At 40.5% G+C, this 18,597-nt stretch overlaps 1 protein-coding gene across 6 annotated transcripts in view; it reads right to left on the bottom strand.

Annotated features, from left to right (window-relative positions):
* Positions 1-1,212: 1,212 nt before the first annotated feature.
* PHKA2 (phosphorylase kinase regulatory subunit alpha 2) overlaps positions 1,213-18,597 on the bottom strand; it is a 71,553-nt gene continuing 54,168 nt past the window's right edge. For 5 of the 6 annotated variants that reach the window (XM_077816503.1, XM_077816498.1, XM_077816491.1 and 2 more), the window contains 4 exons: positions 14,372-14,545; positions 11,939-11,992; positions 4,670-4,870; positions 1,213-4,076 (listed from right to left, as the gene is read on the bottom strand). In XM_077816503.1, the coding sequence (XP_077672629.1) occupies positions 3,903-4,076; positions 4,670-4,870; positions 11,939-11,992; positions 14,372-14,545 (603 nt within the window). In that variant the 3' untranslated portion in view covers positions 1,213-3,902. The remainder of the gene's footprint in view (positions 4,077-4,669; positions 4,871-11,938; positions 11,993-14,371; positions 14,546-18,597) is intronic. The other variant, XM_077816483.1, reaches the window with a different exon arrangement.

Consider the following 18,597-nt stretch of genomic DNA (forward strand, 5'->3'; position numbering starts at 1 on the left):
GAAGTCTTTCCACTGACTTCAATGGGCAGTGGATGAGGCCCCAAATTAGGCTTGGCCCTGCTGGGGGAAATGGGGCATTAATGAAATGAGAGTTTAGATTCAGTTCTTGATTTGTTTCTCCATGTATGCTGTAGAGTGTCTTCTGTCATGGATTCCTTTGTAACTAACAGCCAAGGTAAACTTCATGATGATGCACATCCACTTACTTATCCTTCAGAAAAGCTATGTCAATGCCAAGATAGCCCATGTGGTTGCTTTGGACAAGTCACTTAATTGCTCTATTTCAGTTTCCCCCTCTGTAAAGTATGAATAATATTTACCTTCAAGGGTGTTGTGAACAACTTTGCCAAATTCTACTTCCCTGGAACAAGCTTTTTTTAAAAATTTGATGAGCAAGTAACCCATAACTAATATGAACAGATTTTTGTGCCTGGCCTATTAAGTTTTCCTCTCTGTTTTGTAAGGCTGTCTGAGGACTGATTACACACAGTGAAAGTGAAGAGTGCTACGTTTAGGCAACATGTCAGAACTAATGATTAAACTGTAAAAGCTTAACAAAATTCTAACAATGTTAAACAGTTAAGTATCTGATACAATTGGGAGAGGGGAGAAAAGAGTATTGATTCAATGAATGGAGACAACCCTAATACTACTTCATGCAGAAGTTGGACGTACCACCTCTATACAGTATTCACTGTATACGAGTACCATTTTATTATTCTGGTCCCTGCACCATCTCAGACCAATTTTCTGTTTTTAGACATGTCTGATATTTCAAGGAAGTAGTGTAGGTGTTTCCTTCATGACAGCTGCAGTCTGCTGATGCAACAGCACTGCCTGTCAAACTAAAACAGTGGGTCTCAGTTGGTTCTATTTCCATTCCATTAATGCCCCAATTTCCAAGACACACAAGGTGTCTGTTTACCCTTGTCTTATTTATTTTCCATAAATTAGGTCCCAGAGTTAGAAGTTGGACATGTCATTCATTTTTCACTCCTCTGGGATGCCTGACAACCAAATCAAGTCTTTGGTAATGAGCTTACCCTAAATAAACTGAAAAAGATTTTGTCTAGCTGGAAACACATACTGGAATCAATAATGGTTGATTCATAAACTCCCTAACACATCTGAATCCTCTCCAGAGAGGTTGCTTCAACACACCTTCATGACCCAGTTAAGTTTTCCCTGTTTCAGGAACAATGATTCCACCAATGAATGGTACAGATTTTAATGTATTCCTTTAAAAACAGAAGTCCAGGAGACAAGGCAACAGATGAGTGAGTCAATCTAGAAGTATACATGGGTGATTGGTCCGTTCACACTGCAATTCAAAGTTTGCTGTACTGTTTCTCATCCTTTTGTACTGAACTGTCCCAGACTTCTAAATTACATAAAAGTATTTTTCCTATGACTTCACTTCACTGATTGTGTTAGTATCACTTTTAGACAGACTAAAACCCAGTATTTCTAAACCATGTATGTTCATAAGCTAGTTCATATTATGAATGGTAACTTTTTTTTTTAAAGTTACATGCACACACAAATTTAAATTTGTAAATGGTGGAATTTTGTTATGGGCCCTAATCTATTTTAAATCTCTATTTAGCAGCATACAAGCAGTCTCTATTTAGCAGCATACATAGCAGTCTTCTCTTGTTCTACGAATTTTAAACAGTTAATGTCTCAGACTGAATTAAAAAAGCACATTAAAACAGATTTGAGAGAGAACCTTCTTGCATCTCAATCAATCAAAGGGCTCTGCATGAAAAGCATGCTCTGCATGATTGACATTACCGAAGCTTTATAAGGAACCTAATAAAATAAGAGTTTATATAAGTCCCTCACCTATGAACATGCATACACAGCATAAATTACTTTTCAATGTATGGCTTGCCCTGTTTAAACTGGAGAAAATTTTATTTACTTGGAAAATGAGCTAAATCAATCTCTCAGCACATGTATAAAAACTGAGCTATGATTAAACAAAAGTACAAATAGGCATCTACAAGATACCGACTTCCAACTGCATTTGAGCTACTCATCCCTGCTCCTTACACCATTAACAACGCTTTGCCTGGGCAATATGCACATATGCACCTGCCTCCTCCCCCCAGGTACATTCTATCCAGAAAGGCTGTGCATCTTCTTGCTCTTTGGGAAATTCCTAAGCCTAAGACATAGTAAGGGACAACTCTATGGCACTCATCTCTCCAGCCTGCACCAAATACTGTCTGGATGTGCATTGCTGTGGGAGCAGTGCACTGTAGTATCTTACAAGATACCCAGCTTTGGGGGGTGAATTTGACTCCTGCCACCTGGCTTGGTTGAAATCATGTGGATTGGGAAGATGATATTATTTTATTCTCTGACAACAACATTTTGGAATTAGGAAAATAGTTAAAAATGTATGAGATGGAAAAATATTTCCCTGTAGAAAGACTCCAATAAGTGCTGTTCAAAAGTTCTAACACCACTAGGACCATTTTTCTTCGTAGGGGTGTTGGTGCTTAAGGAAAGATCCCACTCAAGGTCACTTATAAGAAGTAAAAATGAGAGACTGGATGGTACCATTTCTACTTACCCTTTTACTAATCTGCCACTTGGAATCTACTCCAACCCTTTCTTGTGCACTGGCCAGTAATTACACCAACAAATGACTGTGCTATTGTACCTCTTTTTAACAGGGGTCTAGCTAAGAACCAGTGGATACTCATTCAGCCCATTCCACAGGAGCAAGCCTCACTCCTCAGTGGAAGTCAACAAGGGGAAATCATTGTCTTCCTCCACCTTGAGCTCACCTGGGTTAAGCCACAGGAGGGAGCACTGTGGCTCTGTATATTTAATATAAACAAATACAACAACAGCCTACATATTAAAGAGTACTAAGTATTATCCTGGTGCTGTTTAAAGAGAGATTTTTCTATTAGGGAGAACACCACTAATGGTTCTAGTTACATCTGATGAAGGAGCATCTGTCTAATCAAAGGACACGAAACACACACCAACTCTTCCTCTAGTAAGTACAGATGGTATTCTGGAAGGGCGACGCTTAAGTATCTCATCTTCTAGGCCATTTACAGTGGACAAGATATTAAGATTTAGAAAGCGTGCTTGAGCGAAGGAAACATATCTTTTGGATCTGTAGGCAGCTGTTTATTCATCTACCCAAAACGATCATAAGCATAAAACTGTCTTTAAAAGAGGAAGTCAGAGATCAGCTTCTCCAAAGCTGCATTGGTCCAAATGATGTAGCTTTCTCAAGGCAGATGCTATGTTATCAGAGAGAGGCTACCGATTTATGACAGTCATAATTCTGATCTCATGCTTGACTTCACTGGAGTTACTCCTGCATCACCCTGGAGTAATTGAGATCAGAATCCGGTTCAATGTGTATTGAAAATAGTGCCTGGGTATCACATGGAAACTGAATAAATCGGAGAAGAGAACCCTAAACTGTGCTTTAACTATTCACAACATCAACATACAGAAGCCATGCTTAAGAGAGAGTTAATTAATTCAAATATACAGAAAAAATCCACTCTCCTTAGTTGGGAAATTTATGCCAGAGGAGCATCTCCCTATTTATATTTTTTGATCTCTACACTAATTATTTTCCCCTTGACATAAGTGCATAATTCTTACTTAATTTACTTTAAATTGCACATTGCACTTAGGGCAGAATAGGCATCACTCATTGTACATGTTTCTCATGGTTCTGGAATTAGGCCAAATTCCATCTTCATTGTTCAGCTGTCCCTACAGATTGGTGCTCACACATGATGAGTGGCGTTTAAATCCTGTGGAGTCAAAGACATATGTTCAGTAAGTGAAGAGGGAAGAGAGAGGAGAGGGGGAAAAGAGCTTCTGAATCTTTACTTTTGCTTTTCATCAAGAGGCATAGCCTATTGCATCAGGCAGCCTGTACTAGGCAGGAAATCCTGTAAATAGGTGGCTACAGCTTTCGTTAAGTATGTCATAGTTCCATATGCCCCACTTGGAGCGCTGTCATAGAAAAAGTGGCAAATTCCTGTGGCGAAGTCTCGCTCCAAGAAGTCATCGTTTGCTCCAAGTGATTTCTGAGGGGGGGAAAATAAAAAGGAGGGGAGGAGAAAATCAGATATCCGTGTTCAGATCAGAATTACTAAACTTAAAAACAAATACTAGACCAGGACTACAACTGTATCTGCACTGAATATGGAAAACAGTTCTCCCTTCATGAATTCCTTTCCAAAGACTGTAGGACAACACAGGTTATTTAGAACCTTTTTCTCTACCTATGCTAGTTCAGTTCTCTTAAGTTCCCCTTTACAGACCTTATTTTTTGCATTTCTCTGGTAACACATGACTAGCTTGTTTTTCCCCATCTCTACTTAAACACCGGCCCTTTGGTTTTTGGTAATCTGGTGAAGTAAAAGGTGATTTTAAACAGATGTTTAGACTTGAGAGAGCATTACCCCACTATAACTGTAAAACTGCAGCAAAAGAGACTGTATTTCATTAATTACAGGAGGTTTTAATCTTCTGAATACATTTTCAAAAGATGCTTACATGACTTGCTTTTTGTGGAGGGAAAAATAATTTTTCACAAATACCAAAAATGAAGTTCATTTCAAACACAATACCTTCCCAACTCCACCCTCAGATATTACTGGAAATCTGCTGTACCCACCTGCTCCTGAAGAAACAGATCATTAGCCACATGCACTATTCTATCCACATGGATTATGCCCCCGATGCTGGTCACCTCGATGTCCGACAGCAGTGTGAGAACAAGAATAGCTTCCACCAGCAGCTGTCTGTATTCAGGTTGAGGTACATGGTTCAGCACTGACTCCACATGAACAGCAAACTTGATTTCACAAGGGGTCATCTGGAAAGTTAGGTGGTAGGTTAGTGGAAAGTAGGACTGTCAATTGTAAAAAGAAAAGGAGTACTTGTGGCACCTTAGAGACTAACAAATTTATCTGAGCATAAGCTTTCGTGAGCTACAGCTCACTTCATCGGATGCTTATGCTCAAATAAATTTGTTAGTCTCTAAGGTGCCACAAGTACTCCTTTTCTTTTTGCGAATACAGACTAACACAGCTGCTACTCTGAAACCTGTCAACTGCAGTTAACTCACGCAATTAACTCAAAAAAATCAATCACAATTAATTGCAGTTTTAATTGCACTGTTAAACAATAGAACACCAATTCATGAACAAGGTCAGCTCCCAGACTACTGCACTGGGCAGCACAGCATGGGGAGGTGGTGACTAGCCCTCTGTGGAGAAAGAAGTGGTTCGGGACTATTTAGAAAAGCTGGACGAGCACAAGTCCATGAGGCCGGATGTGCTGCATCCGAGAGCACTAAAGGAGTTTGCGGATGTGATTGCAGAGCCATTGGCCATTATCTTTGAAAACTCATGGCGACTGGGGGAAGTCCTGGACGACTGGAAAAAGGCTAATGTAGTGCCCATCTTTAAAAAAGGGAAGGAGGATCCTGGGAACTACAGGCCAGTCAGCCTCACCTCAGTCCCTGGAAAAATCATGGAGCAGGTCCTCAAGGAATCAATTCTGAAGCACTAAGAGGAGAGGAAAGTGATCAGGAACAGTCAGCATGGACTCACCAAGGGCAAGTCATGCCTGACTAATCTAATTGCCTTCTGTGACAAGATAACTGGCTCTGTGGATGAGGGAAAAGTTGACGTGTTTTCCTTGACTTTAGCAAAGCTTTTGACACTGTCTCCCACAGTATTCTTGCCAGCAAGTTAAAGAAGTATGGGCTGGATGAATGGATTATAAGGTGGATAGAAAGTTGACTAGATTGTCGGGCTCAACGGGTAGCGATCAATGGCTCCATGTCTAGTTGGCAGCCGGTATCAAGTGGAGTGCCCCAAGGGTCGGTCCTCGGGCCGGTTTTGTTCAATATCTTCATAAACGATCTGGAGGATGGTGTGGATTGCACCCTCAGCAAGTTTGCATATGATACTAAACTGGGAGGAGAGGTAGATACGCTGGAGGGTAGGGATAGGATACAGAGGGCCCTAGACAAATTGGAGGATTGGGCCAAAAGAAATCTGATGAGGTTCAACAAGGATAAGTGCAGAGTCCTGCACTTAGGACAGAACAATCCCATGTACCGCTACAGACTAGGGACCGAATGACTTGGCAGCAGTTCTGCAGAAAAGGACGTAGGGGTTACAGTGGACAAGAAGCTGGATATGAGTCAACAGTGTGCCCTTGTTGCCAAGAAGGCCAATGGCATTTTGGGATGTATATGTAGGGGCATTGCCAGCAGATCAAGGGACGTGATCGTTCCCCTCTATTGGACATTGGTGAGGCCTCATCTGGAGTACTGTGTCCAGTTTTGGGCCCCACACTACAAGAAGGATGTAGAAAAATTGGAAAGAGTCCAGTGGAGGGCAACAAAATAATTAGGGGTCTGGAACACATGACTTATGAGGAGAGGCTGAGGGAACTGGGATTGTTTAGTCTGCGGAAGAGAAGAATGAGGGGAGATTTGATAGCTGCTTTCAACTACCTGAAAGGGGTTCCAAAGAGGATTGATCTAGACTGTTCTCAGTGGTAGCTGATGACAGAACAAGGAGCAATGGTCTCAAGTTGCAGTGGGGGAGGTTTAGGTTGGATATTAGGAAAAACTTTTTCACGACGAGGGTGGTGAAACACTGGAATGCGTTACCTAGGGAGATGGTGGAATCTCCTTCCTTAGATATTTTTAAGGTCAGGCTTGACAAAGCCCTGGCTGGGATGATTTAGTTGGGGATTGGTCCTGCTTTGAGCAGGGGTTGGACTAGATGACCTCCTGAGGTCCCTTACAACCCTGATATTCTATGATTCTATGAATTGAAGTTTATTAAATATTTTGGATGTTTTTCTACATTTTCATATATATTGTGTTCTGTGTTGTAATTGAAATCAGTGTATATTATTTTGATTATAAATATTTGCACTGTAAAAATGATAAACCAAAGAAATAGTATTTTTCAATTCATCTCATACAAGTACTGTAGTGCAATCTCTTTACCGTGAAAGTGCAACTTAAGAATGTAGATTTTTTTTGTTACATGACTGCGCTCAAAAACAAAACAATGTAAAACTTCAGAGCCTACAAGTCCACTCAGTCCTACTTCTTGTTCAGCCAATCGCTAAGACAAACAAGTTTGTTTACATTTACAGGAGATAAAACTGCCCTCTTCCTATTTACAATGTCATCAGAAAGCGAGTACAGGCATTTGCAAGGCACTTTTGTAGCCAGCAGTGCAAGGTATTTACATGCCAGATATGCTAAACATTCATATGCCCCTTCATGCTTTGGCCACCATTCCAGAGAACATGCTTCCATGCTGATGACGCTCGTTAAAAAAAAAAAGTGTTAATTAAATTTGTGACTGAACTTCTTGGGGGAGAATTATACGTACCCTGCTCTGTTTTGCCCGCATTCTGCCATATATTTCATGTTATAGCAGTCTCGGATGATGACCCAGCACATGTTGTTCATTTTAAGAACACTTTCACTGCAGATTTCACAAAATGCAAAGAAAGTACCAATGTGAGATTTCTAAAGATAGCTACAGCACTCGAACCAAGGTTTAAGAATTTGAAGTGCCTTTTAAAATCTGAGGGAGACGCGGTTTGGAGCATGCTTTCAGAAGTCTTAAAAGAGCAACACTCCCATGCGGAAACTACAGAACCTGAACCACCAAAAAAGAAAATCAACCTTCTGCTTGTGACATCTGACTCAGATAATAAAAATGAACATGTGTTGCTCCTCACTGCTTTGGACTGTTATCGATCAGAACCCGTCATCAGCATGGATGCATTGTGGTTAAAGCATGAAGGGACATATGATTCTTTAGTGCATCTGGCACGTAAATATCTTGCGACGCCGGCTACAACAGTGCCATGAAAACATCTGTTCTCACTTTCCGGTGACATTGTAAACAAGAAGCGGGCAGTGTTATCTCCTGCAAAAGTAAACAAACTTGTCTGTCTGAGCAATTAGCTGAACAAGAAGGACTGAGTGGATTTGCAGGCTCTAAAATTTTACATTGTTTTATTTTTTAGTGCTTTTTATTTTTGTACATAATTCTACATTTGTAAATTCAACTTTCACAATAAAGAGATTGCACTACAGTACTTGTATTAGGTGAATCGAAAAATAGTATTTCTTTTGTTTTCTTACAGTGCAAATACCTGTAATCAAAAATAATATACAGTGAGCACATTTTGTACATACATACAGAATTCAAAACATTTTGTATTCTGTTGTAATTGAAATCAGTATATTTGAAAATGTAGAAAACATCCAAAATATTTAAATTAATGGTATTCTATTATTAACAGCGTTGATTAATTGCAATTAATTTTTTTAATCGCTTGACAGCCCTAGTGGAAAGATAAACAGATAAATGCAAGACGATAAGGCCCCAGATCCTCCAGACACTTAAACATGTGCTTAACTTTGCACATGTAAAGAGTCCTATGGAAATGAATGGGATTATTTGCATATGGAAAACTAAGTACTTGCAAACTATTTGCAGACTCAAGGCTTAGCAATCCAAAAAAAATTCTGTAACTTCCAGAAAAGTCTGTTGTACAATTCCTATCGTTCAACACACATTGCTTACATATGGGAATGTTGATGCTTATTATCTTGCAAATTAATTCTTTGATCATGACATTAACCTCACACATTATTTTGCGTAGGCATCTTTTTGGATCACAGGTTTTGTTTATGAAGCCAAAGATATTGTAGAGATTAAAAAAAAAGCCCACATCACCTGCTAAGAGTGAATGTTATCCCACAGACTGATATCTACACTGCTGGTAGAAGAACCTACTTTGCATTGGCAGAGCTGTGGAGATGTCACATTAAATGATAGCCTCAGGAGGTTATGCTTATTGAGTTTGATTCCTATTAACAGTGAAATTAGATACTGTCAAGGTCAGACAGGCCTAAAAACGAATCCTATTTTTTGTAACTAGCCTGATGGTAGAGGGAGATGGGGGGCAGGGGAGGGGAAAACTTTTCACTTCCACAAAATAAGGACTGCAATATCACAAAAAAATTTTATCTTCTTTTGCAGCTGTTACCAGCACCATAACATAGAGTGATGTGTATGTTTCAAACGGGGATATGCACACTGAGCTGTGCCTCCATTGTGCTTGTCTGCTCTATTTGTATGAGCAGACAGGAGACTGCATTATATAGGTTTGTTGTCAATTTCAATACTCTACATGCTTACAAGAGTGAGGCAGACAGGTAGGATGGCATCATTTGCATGTATAATACATCAGCAAACTTAAAGCCAAACTGTCTAATTTTAGGCCTACCAATCCTAACCATATCCTGTTAATTCTGAAAATAGATCTGAAGGAGAGTGAATACTGTCCTATTGTTTTAACCAATTAAATGGCAATAAAGCTTACAAGTCAGAATGAGAATCATACAGTATTACACTACACAAGGCAGACATTACGCTGTTATAGGGGATGGTATTCATTTTAATCAAACAGCAATATTACACTGATATTCCCATATATACCCATGGGTGAGGTGCCACCTTGTAAGTGGTATGGGTGATAGTCACACCATAGGAGGTATTGTCATCGGCATACATGAAATTGTTAAAACACATGGCTTGCACCCAGTGCACTGCAAAAAGACTTTGCACTTCACAAGTGTAATGCCATCCGTGCAAACTGCACTACTGAATCAACCGTGGCATTTAAGAGCAAGAAAAGAAGGTTTTTTTATCATGGTGAACAAAGAGCTGCCTGGAAACTGATGCTGGAGGAGCAGGTAAGAGCTGCTCCCACGGTGAAGAAAGACCATCAGCTCTGGAGACAAGGCAACCCTGGAGGTAAGCAGCTATCCAAAGACAGGCAATGTTGGGAGTCAAAGATCCCTGAGAGTGGAAACATTGTAGGGATTCGGTTGGGGGTGGGGTGAAATTCATGTGCTTCTCTTTTCCTGGTGGGAACAGACTCAAATATCTTCAAGTGACAAGAATGATTACAGTTTGCAATCTGTGACACAGTTACTCTCCAAATACTGAGAAACAGACAAGTGGAAGGGTTTAGAGACAATAATTTAACCTACTCACTCTACAGCTCATTAGCCTTATGGCTTGGTTCCCTGTTTTATTGGCTGAGTATTATTACACTATGTCATACTGCGTCAGGATCCTAACATGTAAGATTGTTTGTGGTTCAGGTGGTGGCGGAAGTGGTAGGTGGGTCTCTTCAAAGTCTAGGATGGTGAATGAAAGGGAAAACTAAAATAAAACATCTAGGTGTAGCATAAATGATCTACACTGACAAGGGAATCATTTGGAATCACTGAGTCCTATTGACGGATAGTCACAACACACAAAGAAAGGAAGACTCTAGCACTTGCTCTCTCCTTGGATTGAAACAGCTCAAATATGTTGACCTTTAGGGGATGCTGCAAAGCCTGCCTCTACTCACTGGCTTCTGAGGTGGCGTAAGAATTGCTGGAGCCACAGAGATAGGAATAATGACAGAAATTTGGTGGGTGGGACTCTTAAATGTCTAGGTTTTTTTATTTTGTTGCTGGATTATTATTAATTGTAGATTTAGAAGTTGTCAGAAGTGATTCATATATTTTAAGGCAGAAGGCACTATTGTGACCTTCAGTCTGACTGCCTCCATAATACGGGCCATAGGATTTCCAGGTATTAATTTCTGTTTCAAGTCCAATAGTTGTGTTTGAACTAGAGGATGTCTTTCTGAAAATCCACCAATCTTGATTTTAAAATTTCCAGTGATGGAGAATCCACTACAACTCTTGGTAAGTTGTTCCAGTGATTAATTAACCTCACTGTTAAAAATGTTGCACCTTAGTTCCAGTCTGAATTTGTCTAGCATCAACTTCCAACCCTTGGTTCTTATTGTACCTTTCTCTGCAAGACTGAAGACCCCTCTATTATCAAATTGCTGTTCCTGATGTAGGTACTTGTAGACGGATTAAGTCACCCATAACCTTCTCTTTGATAAGCAAAATAGCACCTAGCAGCATAGATCCAACTTGTTCGTATAAAAACCAACCAACCAAAAAAAATTATATGAAGAACGAACAAAGGTTTAAAAAGTCAAAATTTGGGTCAGCCACATTTCTGAGATTCACATTTGTTTTTGTAACTACAGTGCTGAAATATTGTCTGCAGTCAAAGAATTCTAAACAGATATTTGTCTTTGTTTAATTTCAGCAAATTGGGACATTTTCCTAATTCAGTTTCTATTCCCTATTGTATTTGCCATCCTCTGTTTTAAACAGAACTGAGTAAACTTTAACCTCTCTTTACTAAAAAATTAATAACTGAACAAGGAAAATTAAGAGAAAAAGACTGAATGCACATTAGCCAACACAAATGATGTTACATTATTGCAAATTTTCCTAGAAAATAGCATCCAGAGGTCAAGGACTGTGTTTAACTTTTTTCAAGTAGGAAATCTTGCTTCTAAATTCTGAATGCGCTGTCAAGATTAATTATCAACTCACTGCAGGTGCAGAGCTCTGATACTTCATTGCCTGTGGTTAAAAAAACTTCATTTTCTTAAATGAGGATCACATTATGGTACATCATAGAAATTATACTAACACATGCAAACCTCAGATGTTCTAAGTATAATCTTATGTTGTTGTGGGAAAGCCTAGTATTTGCAAGACTTGCATCTGTGAACATCATGGATCTCAGATTAAAATCTGGCCCTACACCATCCCTGTCACTCAGACATTCAACAGAACTATTAGTTAAGATTCAAACTGTAAAACTTCCATTGTGAGTTTATATTTTAAATACTTTAAAACAAAGCGTTTTCTCCAGTGATCCTGTTACAGCGTGTGCTCGAGAGTCATACAACTTGTCGTAAAATCATGGAAAGACCTCATTAATATTATTATTTACTATACCTCTCTTGTAGTTGAAGAAGGAAGGACGTAGCCATCAATGGACAGGCCATGGCACTAAACAAAATAATAATAATAAAAAAATCAATATTAATTAAAAACACAATCCTTAAAAGTATATCTGGAAACTTATATTCCTTTTGAATTTTAAATTCTTCCTGGAAAAGCTGTTCTGATGTATGACAAGTTTTAAAAACAGTGAATGCATATAAAAATGTTATTTCATTTCTTCCAAAAAGATCATATGACAAGAAAACTATTGGAGGGAAAGTCTGGATGCTATAAATAACCTTATGCCACACTTAAGCTGAAACAACTGTTCAGTGGGAGGGAGGTACTTGGAAAGCAGTAACAGCAGGAGACATATAGAGGTGAAAGTACAGCAAATTAGATATGAGTTTGCAATACAAAAGGACGATTACAGGAGGGGTTAAAAAAAAAAAAAATCAGCCCACCAATGCAGCAGCTTTGTTATGGACCAGGAAAGTGAAGATCCCTCTCTCTTACCCTAGGGTCAAACACCACTTAGTTTAGGATATAGGACTTGGGGCACCACAATATAATATCAGTAAATGAAAAATGCTCTTCAAAATGGGCAACAAAAATTACGGAGGAGCTAGACAAATTGGCATATGAGGAAAGAGTTTAAAAAAAACTAAATACATATAGCTTGTCTAAGGCATGACCAGGGTATGATGGTCACCTAGGCATCTGAAGTTTGAAAACACCAAGGAGGGAGAGGTATTAAGAATTGTCCAAAGGGATTTTAAGAATAATTGGATGACAATGAGCAAAGGAAAATATAGGCTGAGTATGACTAAATAAAATTCTATTTGATTCTCCAAAAAAACCAGAAAGAACCTGACATGTACAGTAATTCAGGAAAGTGAGCTAATTAAAATCAAAATGGCGGTGGAGGTCTAATATTGTTGAATCTGCAATTTCCGCCATATTACAAATTAAGTATGACCTCAGTCATTTTACAACTGTAGTTTGCACTCTTTTAAATGTTTTTCCTTTCTATTGTTGCTGTGTACAAATCATTCAAACAACAAGGGAATCTGACTAACTGTTCATGGGAAACTGTGACACTGACTATACAAAGTGCTGTCATGAATAAAAAAACGTGAACAGTTTTTTCCTCTGATCTGTCAGTTTTAGTAGTTATTTTAGGTATTATTTGTAAAAATGGTACATTTCAGACAAAGGCAATTTAAGTTGGCAGTGTCCCTTTAATAAACCTAGTGGATGAATTCACAAAAGACTTGTGTCTTTGCTGGCATCAGTTAAGCCTGCATTTTAGAGTGTTGCTTTGAATTGCACAAGTGTGAGCTATCTTGACTCAAGGCATATATTCCTACCTCCACTTTAGTACTCAATACAGCTCAATGCAGCCAGGTGCTGAACACTTCGGCCCTAATCCAGCAATACACAAAAGCAGGTGAATAGTCTCATTGAAGTCAATGGGAATTCATGTTCCCCTGTTTCTTAAATCATTCTCTAGTTCAGGGGTGGCCAACCTGTGGCTCCTGAGCTGCATGTGGCTCTTCAGAGGTTAATATGCTGCTCCTTACCTAGGCACTGATTCCGGGGCTGGAGCTATAGATGCCAACTTTCCAGTGTGCTGGGGGGTGCTCACTGCTCAAGCCTCTGTCTGCCCCAAGCCCTGCCCCTACTCCACCCCTTCCCCCAAGGCTCCTGTCCCTTCCCCTGAGCCTGCCATGCCCTCGCTGCTCCTCCTCCCTCCCCGCCATAGCATCCTGCACATGTGAAACAGCTTATTGCAGAGGGCGGGAGGAGGGGGGAGTAGGCGCTGACTGGTGGGGGCTGCCAGCAAGCAAGAGGCACTGGGGGCTGGGGAGCAGATCGGGGGCTGCTGACGTATTACTGTGGCTCTTTGGCAATGTACATTGGTAAATTCTGGCTCCTTCTCAGGCTCAAGTTGGCCACCCCGGCTCTAGTTCAACTACTGCACCATACTTCTAAGCTCAGGAGCAACTGTAGGGATTATTTTCAGTGAATGTGGAGCAAACTAAAAATTGGTTTTAAAAATAGTATAGCCCTTATGAAATCCACCAGTAGAACTCAGACATTTTTAAGAAACATAGCTTCTTATTTAACCCTTCCTATTCTACCGATTTATCTTCTTGAATTGGGTGTGGGTGGATTGTGAGCCTTTCATTGGCAATGACCATGACCTGTTTAAGATGGGGAACAATGTGAAACAGTAGAATTTAATCATTCGGCTGCAGTTTAGTGCTGGTTTTCAGAGGAAATACATTGACAAACTCATTCATGAGCATATGTTAATGGAGCTCTTGTGTATTAGTCAGACATATTCCACAAAGTATTAGAGTTTTTCCTAACCACAGTAATATTGTATCTGAAATACCAGCCTCCCAAGATACTGTACACCCTCTACTGCTATTAACTTACCTTCTGAAGGATTTTCCATACTTTTTGATAGAATCCTACAGGAACTCTGTTAATGGCACCATCAAGCCTTCTTCTGCGGAGCCATTGCCCTTGGCGATCACCCCAGCTGATGTCGTTTCCAGTAGACCCTGTAGGGGATGAAGTCCTAGTGGGAGATGATGGAGTACTGCCCCTCTGCAAGAGACAAACCATTTAGTTAACTACAACATGTTAACATGAGAGTACCTACCCTTGCATGTTACATCATTCCGCTACAGCTTCAATTCAGTGCGGTTTCTAGTGAATATTGACTAAATAAATATTGACTGATTTCTTTTGCCATTAAAGATTTCTTTTGAAGATGTTGACAGGATACGGTCAATGTATTTCTTTCACAACAAATCTCCCTCTTTAAAGCCCGGGGAGCAAAAGCCACCCATTTAATGGAACGCACTGCAAAGGGTATCATAGGTTGAGAGAGAAAAAGAGAGAGAGAGACCAGGGCCCATATTTTGATACATTGGCCTACTCAATAAATCACACATACACTATCAGTAGATGAAAGCCAGTGCTGTCATACGGGTATGGCATTTAGGCCAAGTAAACCAGCATCTTTGCTCTGTATCTGATTATTTTCACATAGCGTTTTCCTTCTTTTTACCTCTCTTTGGCCAGCGTGGGTAGCTTGCTTTCCTGGCATTGTGTGGTCAAAGCTCAGAGTGGTCCTGGCAACAGTGCCATCGTATTGTGGTACGCATGGGAACTGTTTACACTTGTGCCCAATTCTGTACAGCTTGGAATCAGATTATTTTAGCACTTGTGGCAGCCCTTCACACCAGTACACTTGTGTACTATTCTGCCGAACACCGCACTGGGAAACACACACAAAACACCACAGCAGGAAACATGCTAGCACCACAAAGCAGTGCGTATTAGTGAACAGGAAATCAGATAGTGAAGCCACGTAGGTAGGTAATATTGAGGGGCTATTGTTTCCATGCACTGTGTGTCGTAACGAGCCATGTTGCTGTTTGAACCTGTTGCCCATAGTTCGTGCACAGAGCTGCCCCCTGGCTGGAGGCACCACCCCCTTTTTGTTAATCCACGTAGCTGTTACTCCCACCTCCTCTGCTCAGCTGTCACGTTCTAACTGCCACAGAACCTTTGGACGCCAACGTTCCATCTTGTTCTCATGGGGCCCAGTGAGGATTGAACCTAGTGACATTCTAAGCAATAGCTCTCAACCCTGCTTGTAGTTTCTTCCATCGCTTCACACTGACTCAGCCTGGCAATCCGGGAATCTTCTTATAATACATGAATCATTCAATCCTCCTAAACTATGCGACTCCTGGGCAATGTTACCATCTTCCTCGGGTTTTTACAGAGAAGCAAGCAAGAGTCTCTCTCCTTACTTACAAATACCCTTCATGGGGATGGGGTCTGAGAGGGTATCTCCTTGTCTTAAAGAGGGAATCAAAGTAACAAAGTAAAAATAGCAGCCCCTCCCATTTTTTGGGAAGGAAGAAGCAACTTTTTGTAGCTGGACTCTTGCTGCTAGACCAAGTGAGCTGATTTATACTGTATCTGTTGGTGCTTACACAAACATTTTCAAGTCAACCAGCTGGACAAATGAGCCTGTTAGAGCAAAAGATAATTATGTAAAATCTAAGTTTAATGACTTTGAAAACCTCTTCATACTTCAGAGGAATTTCCTTTTGAATCTAACTTGGAAATACTGAAGAGGCAGGCTCTGTTCCATGACCAGAACAGCGTGCACTGATTAAAATGGGATTTCTTGCCTATTGTAGACAACTTTCACCGTTCATCTGCAAAACATCGGTGTTTAAACACTCTCATGGCTAAATTGGTGCCTTTTAGGGAGCAGCAGCGATTGGGAGTGGTGCAGAGACTACTGCCAGAGTTTCTGAATATATTGTGCACAAAAAAGAGCGCAGAGAGACTATGCTATGACAAGGTGATGCACATGCCTACAACCAGCTTCGTTGTTCTGTGCAAAGAGGGAAGAGTCTTGCACTAGCTGTGGCTCTAGACTTGCATAAACCTTCCAGTCAACTGGATTGTGTCCAGTTCTGCATTAAGGTAGGAAAGGCTCCTTGCCCACTCTTGCGCATCCATGCAGGGCCAGGCATAACTGCGCCTGGAGTACTGCCTAAAGAGAAGCTCACTGACAGTCTGATCCCACCAGTCCTTTCTCAGAAGAAATTGTTACTGAAGTTTGTGGAAGTTTAGCCAGAGTAAGGTCTGCAGGATCAGAATGCTAGAAAACTACAGACTTGAAATCTAAAACGTGATATAACTACTTTTCCTTCTAATGCAAACCCCCCCAGCTTACCTTTGCTGGTTTGATGCATTATGTTCATTTTCATTGTACAGCATCCTCCTGACTAATGCACAGTCAAGCTTTCTTTCTCTAATTCAGCAAAGATGACATTTAAGTAATGAAGGAGTTCAGCAGGAGTGCCAGTGCTGAAGTAATTAGTGTGTGCATATTCACGTCTTTCATTTGTCCCTGTTTTGACTATGCTGTTTATCCAGATCTCATTTAATAACTCACTATATTTGAATCAAGTGCACTGAGAATATGGAGCCGAATTCTGTTCCTCTTTGCATTGGTGCAGAAGGACTGAAAAGCCACAAACCTACTGTGCAGGAGTCAGGCAGGCCATGGAGGAACCACAAAGAGGTACATGGCCTGTGTCAGAAAAGTGTTTTGAGATGGTACATTGTACAATATCCATGGGGTTTGGGAGGTGTAACATGTACTGTGGGTCTGTGTGCACATGGATCCACTGGCCAAAAAGCACAAGGGGTGGGTGACTGTGAGAGTAATGGAGTTTACTGTCCCTTTAAGACAGTGAAGGGACGCTTTCAGGCCTAGCATTGCCCAGTTTCAGGTTTCTGCTGTCCACTGCAGCATGGTGGGAATTTGAGGGACCGAAGCAGAGAGGCCATCTGGGAACTGCAGGTTACTAAAGCAAGGCATGCTGGGAAGGGGACAAGAGCTCCCTTCTCTCTCAAGAGTGAGAGCCTAGGAAGGAGCTGAAGTTGCTGAAGATCTCTCCATTAAAGACCTTGGAGGGAGATGGCTGGCTGGAGAAGAAATTCACACTAGTAAAAGCCATGAGTTTAAATTCATCTTCGTGTACTGGACCAGGATTTGGACCACTAATTTAATATTCAGAGTGGATGATATTTATCCCTGTCCACAGTGGCCAGCCTAAATCCTATGTACCAGTTAACCTCCCAGGTCTTAAATGGTGCCTACATCTGGTGCAAACCTGCTGAAAAGGGATGTATTGCACCCAGGGTGTACAGCATTTGGATCAAAGTGCAGCGAATTATTAAGGCTAGTTGGTCACTTTTGAGAGTTATGTGGAAATGAAGAAACATTCTGTTTTTTGAGTATTAAAACTAACTAAAGATCTTGCAAAGTTATCGTTGAGGATATGAATTAGGAGCCCATAAAAGTGAAACCTTTCAGCTACTAATATTGAAGATTTTAACTATACTCAACTAGGGATGCTGGAACAATTTGTGTAGTGGGGGTGCTGAGAGATGTTGAACCAAACTATAAACCCTGTACAACATGATGGAAACCACTTCAAGCCAGGAGGTATGGCAGCACCCCCAGCACCCCTAGTTCCAGCACCTATGTACTCGCCTTCACAATGAAGCCAATTGGTCTTTGGGTGTAGTACAGGTAGGCCCTGTGCTAATTGTTATCCTACCACCTATGATAGCTAACATTGGACATTTGTCATTTTACTTGTATGGCTATTTGTTCATGCAGACTGGGAGAGTTTGCGAGTTAAGGAGCAGCTGACACAATGAATTAATATGCTTTATCCTTCATATGAAAAGGCAGGCCTAATTTCAAACTCTTATTTAGACTGAAAAGTAAAAGTGAATTTGAAGAGAATCTCATCCAAGTCCCTAGTAGACAAAATTACTCTTCAGTTTTATCCCAACAGGGGTGAAATAGAAGGGCAAGATATTACAGTACGTGGAAACTGGCCCACACTGTGCTCTAACCAGTACTATTATCTCTTTCCTCTTATGAATTTAAAATTTATATAACTAAAAACCCCTCTAAGAATAAATTGGGTTAAACTTATATTTCCACATTACCATTAAATGTTCAGGGCTGCACAGGATTTAGCCACGCAGCTCCTAGTCAAGTAGCTAAATCCATCTTAACTCTGAAAATTTAGAAGAATGTGGAAAAT

Source organism: Eretmochelys imbricata, chromosome 1 (assembly GCF_965152235.1).
Source record: "Eretmochelys imbricata isolate rEreImb1 chromosome 1, rEreImb1.hap1, whole genome shotgun sequence".
In the NCBI taxonomy this organism is placed as follows: domain Eukaryota; kingdom Metazoa; phylum Chordata; order Testudines; family Cheloniidae; genus Eretmochelys; species Eretmochelys imbricata.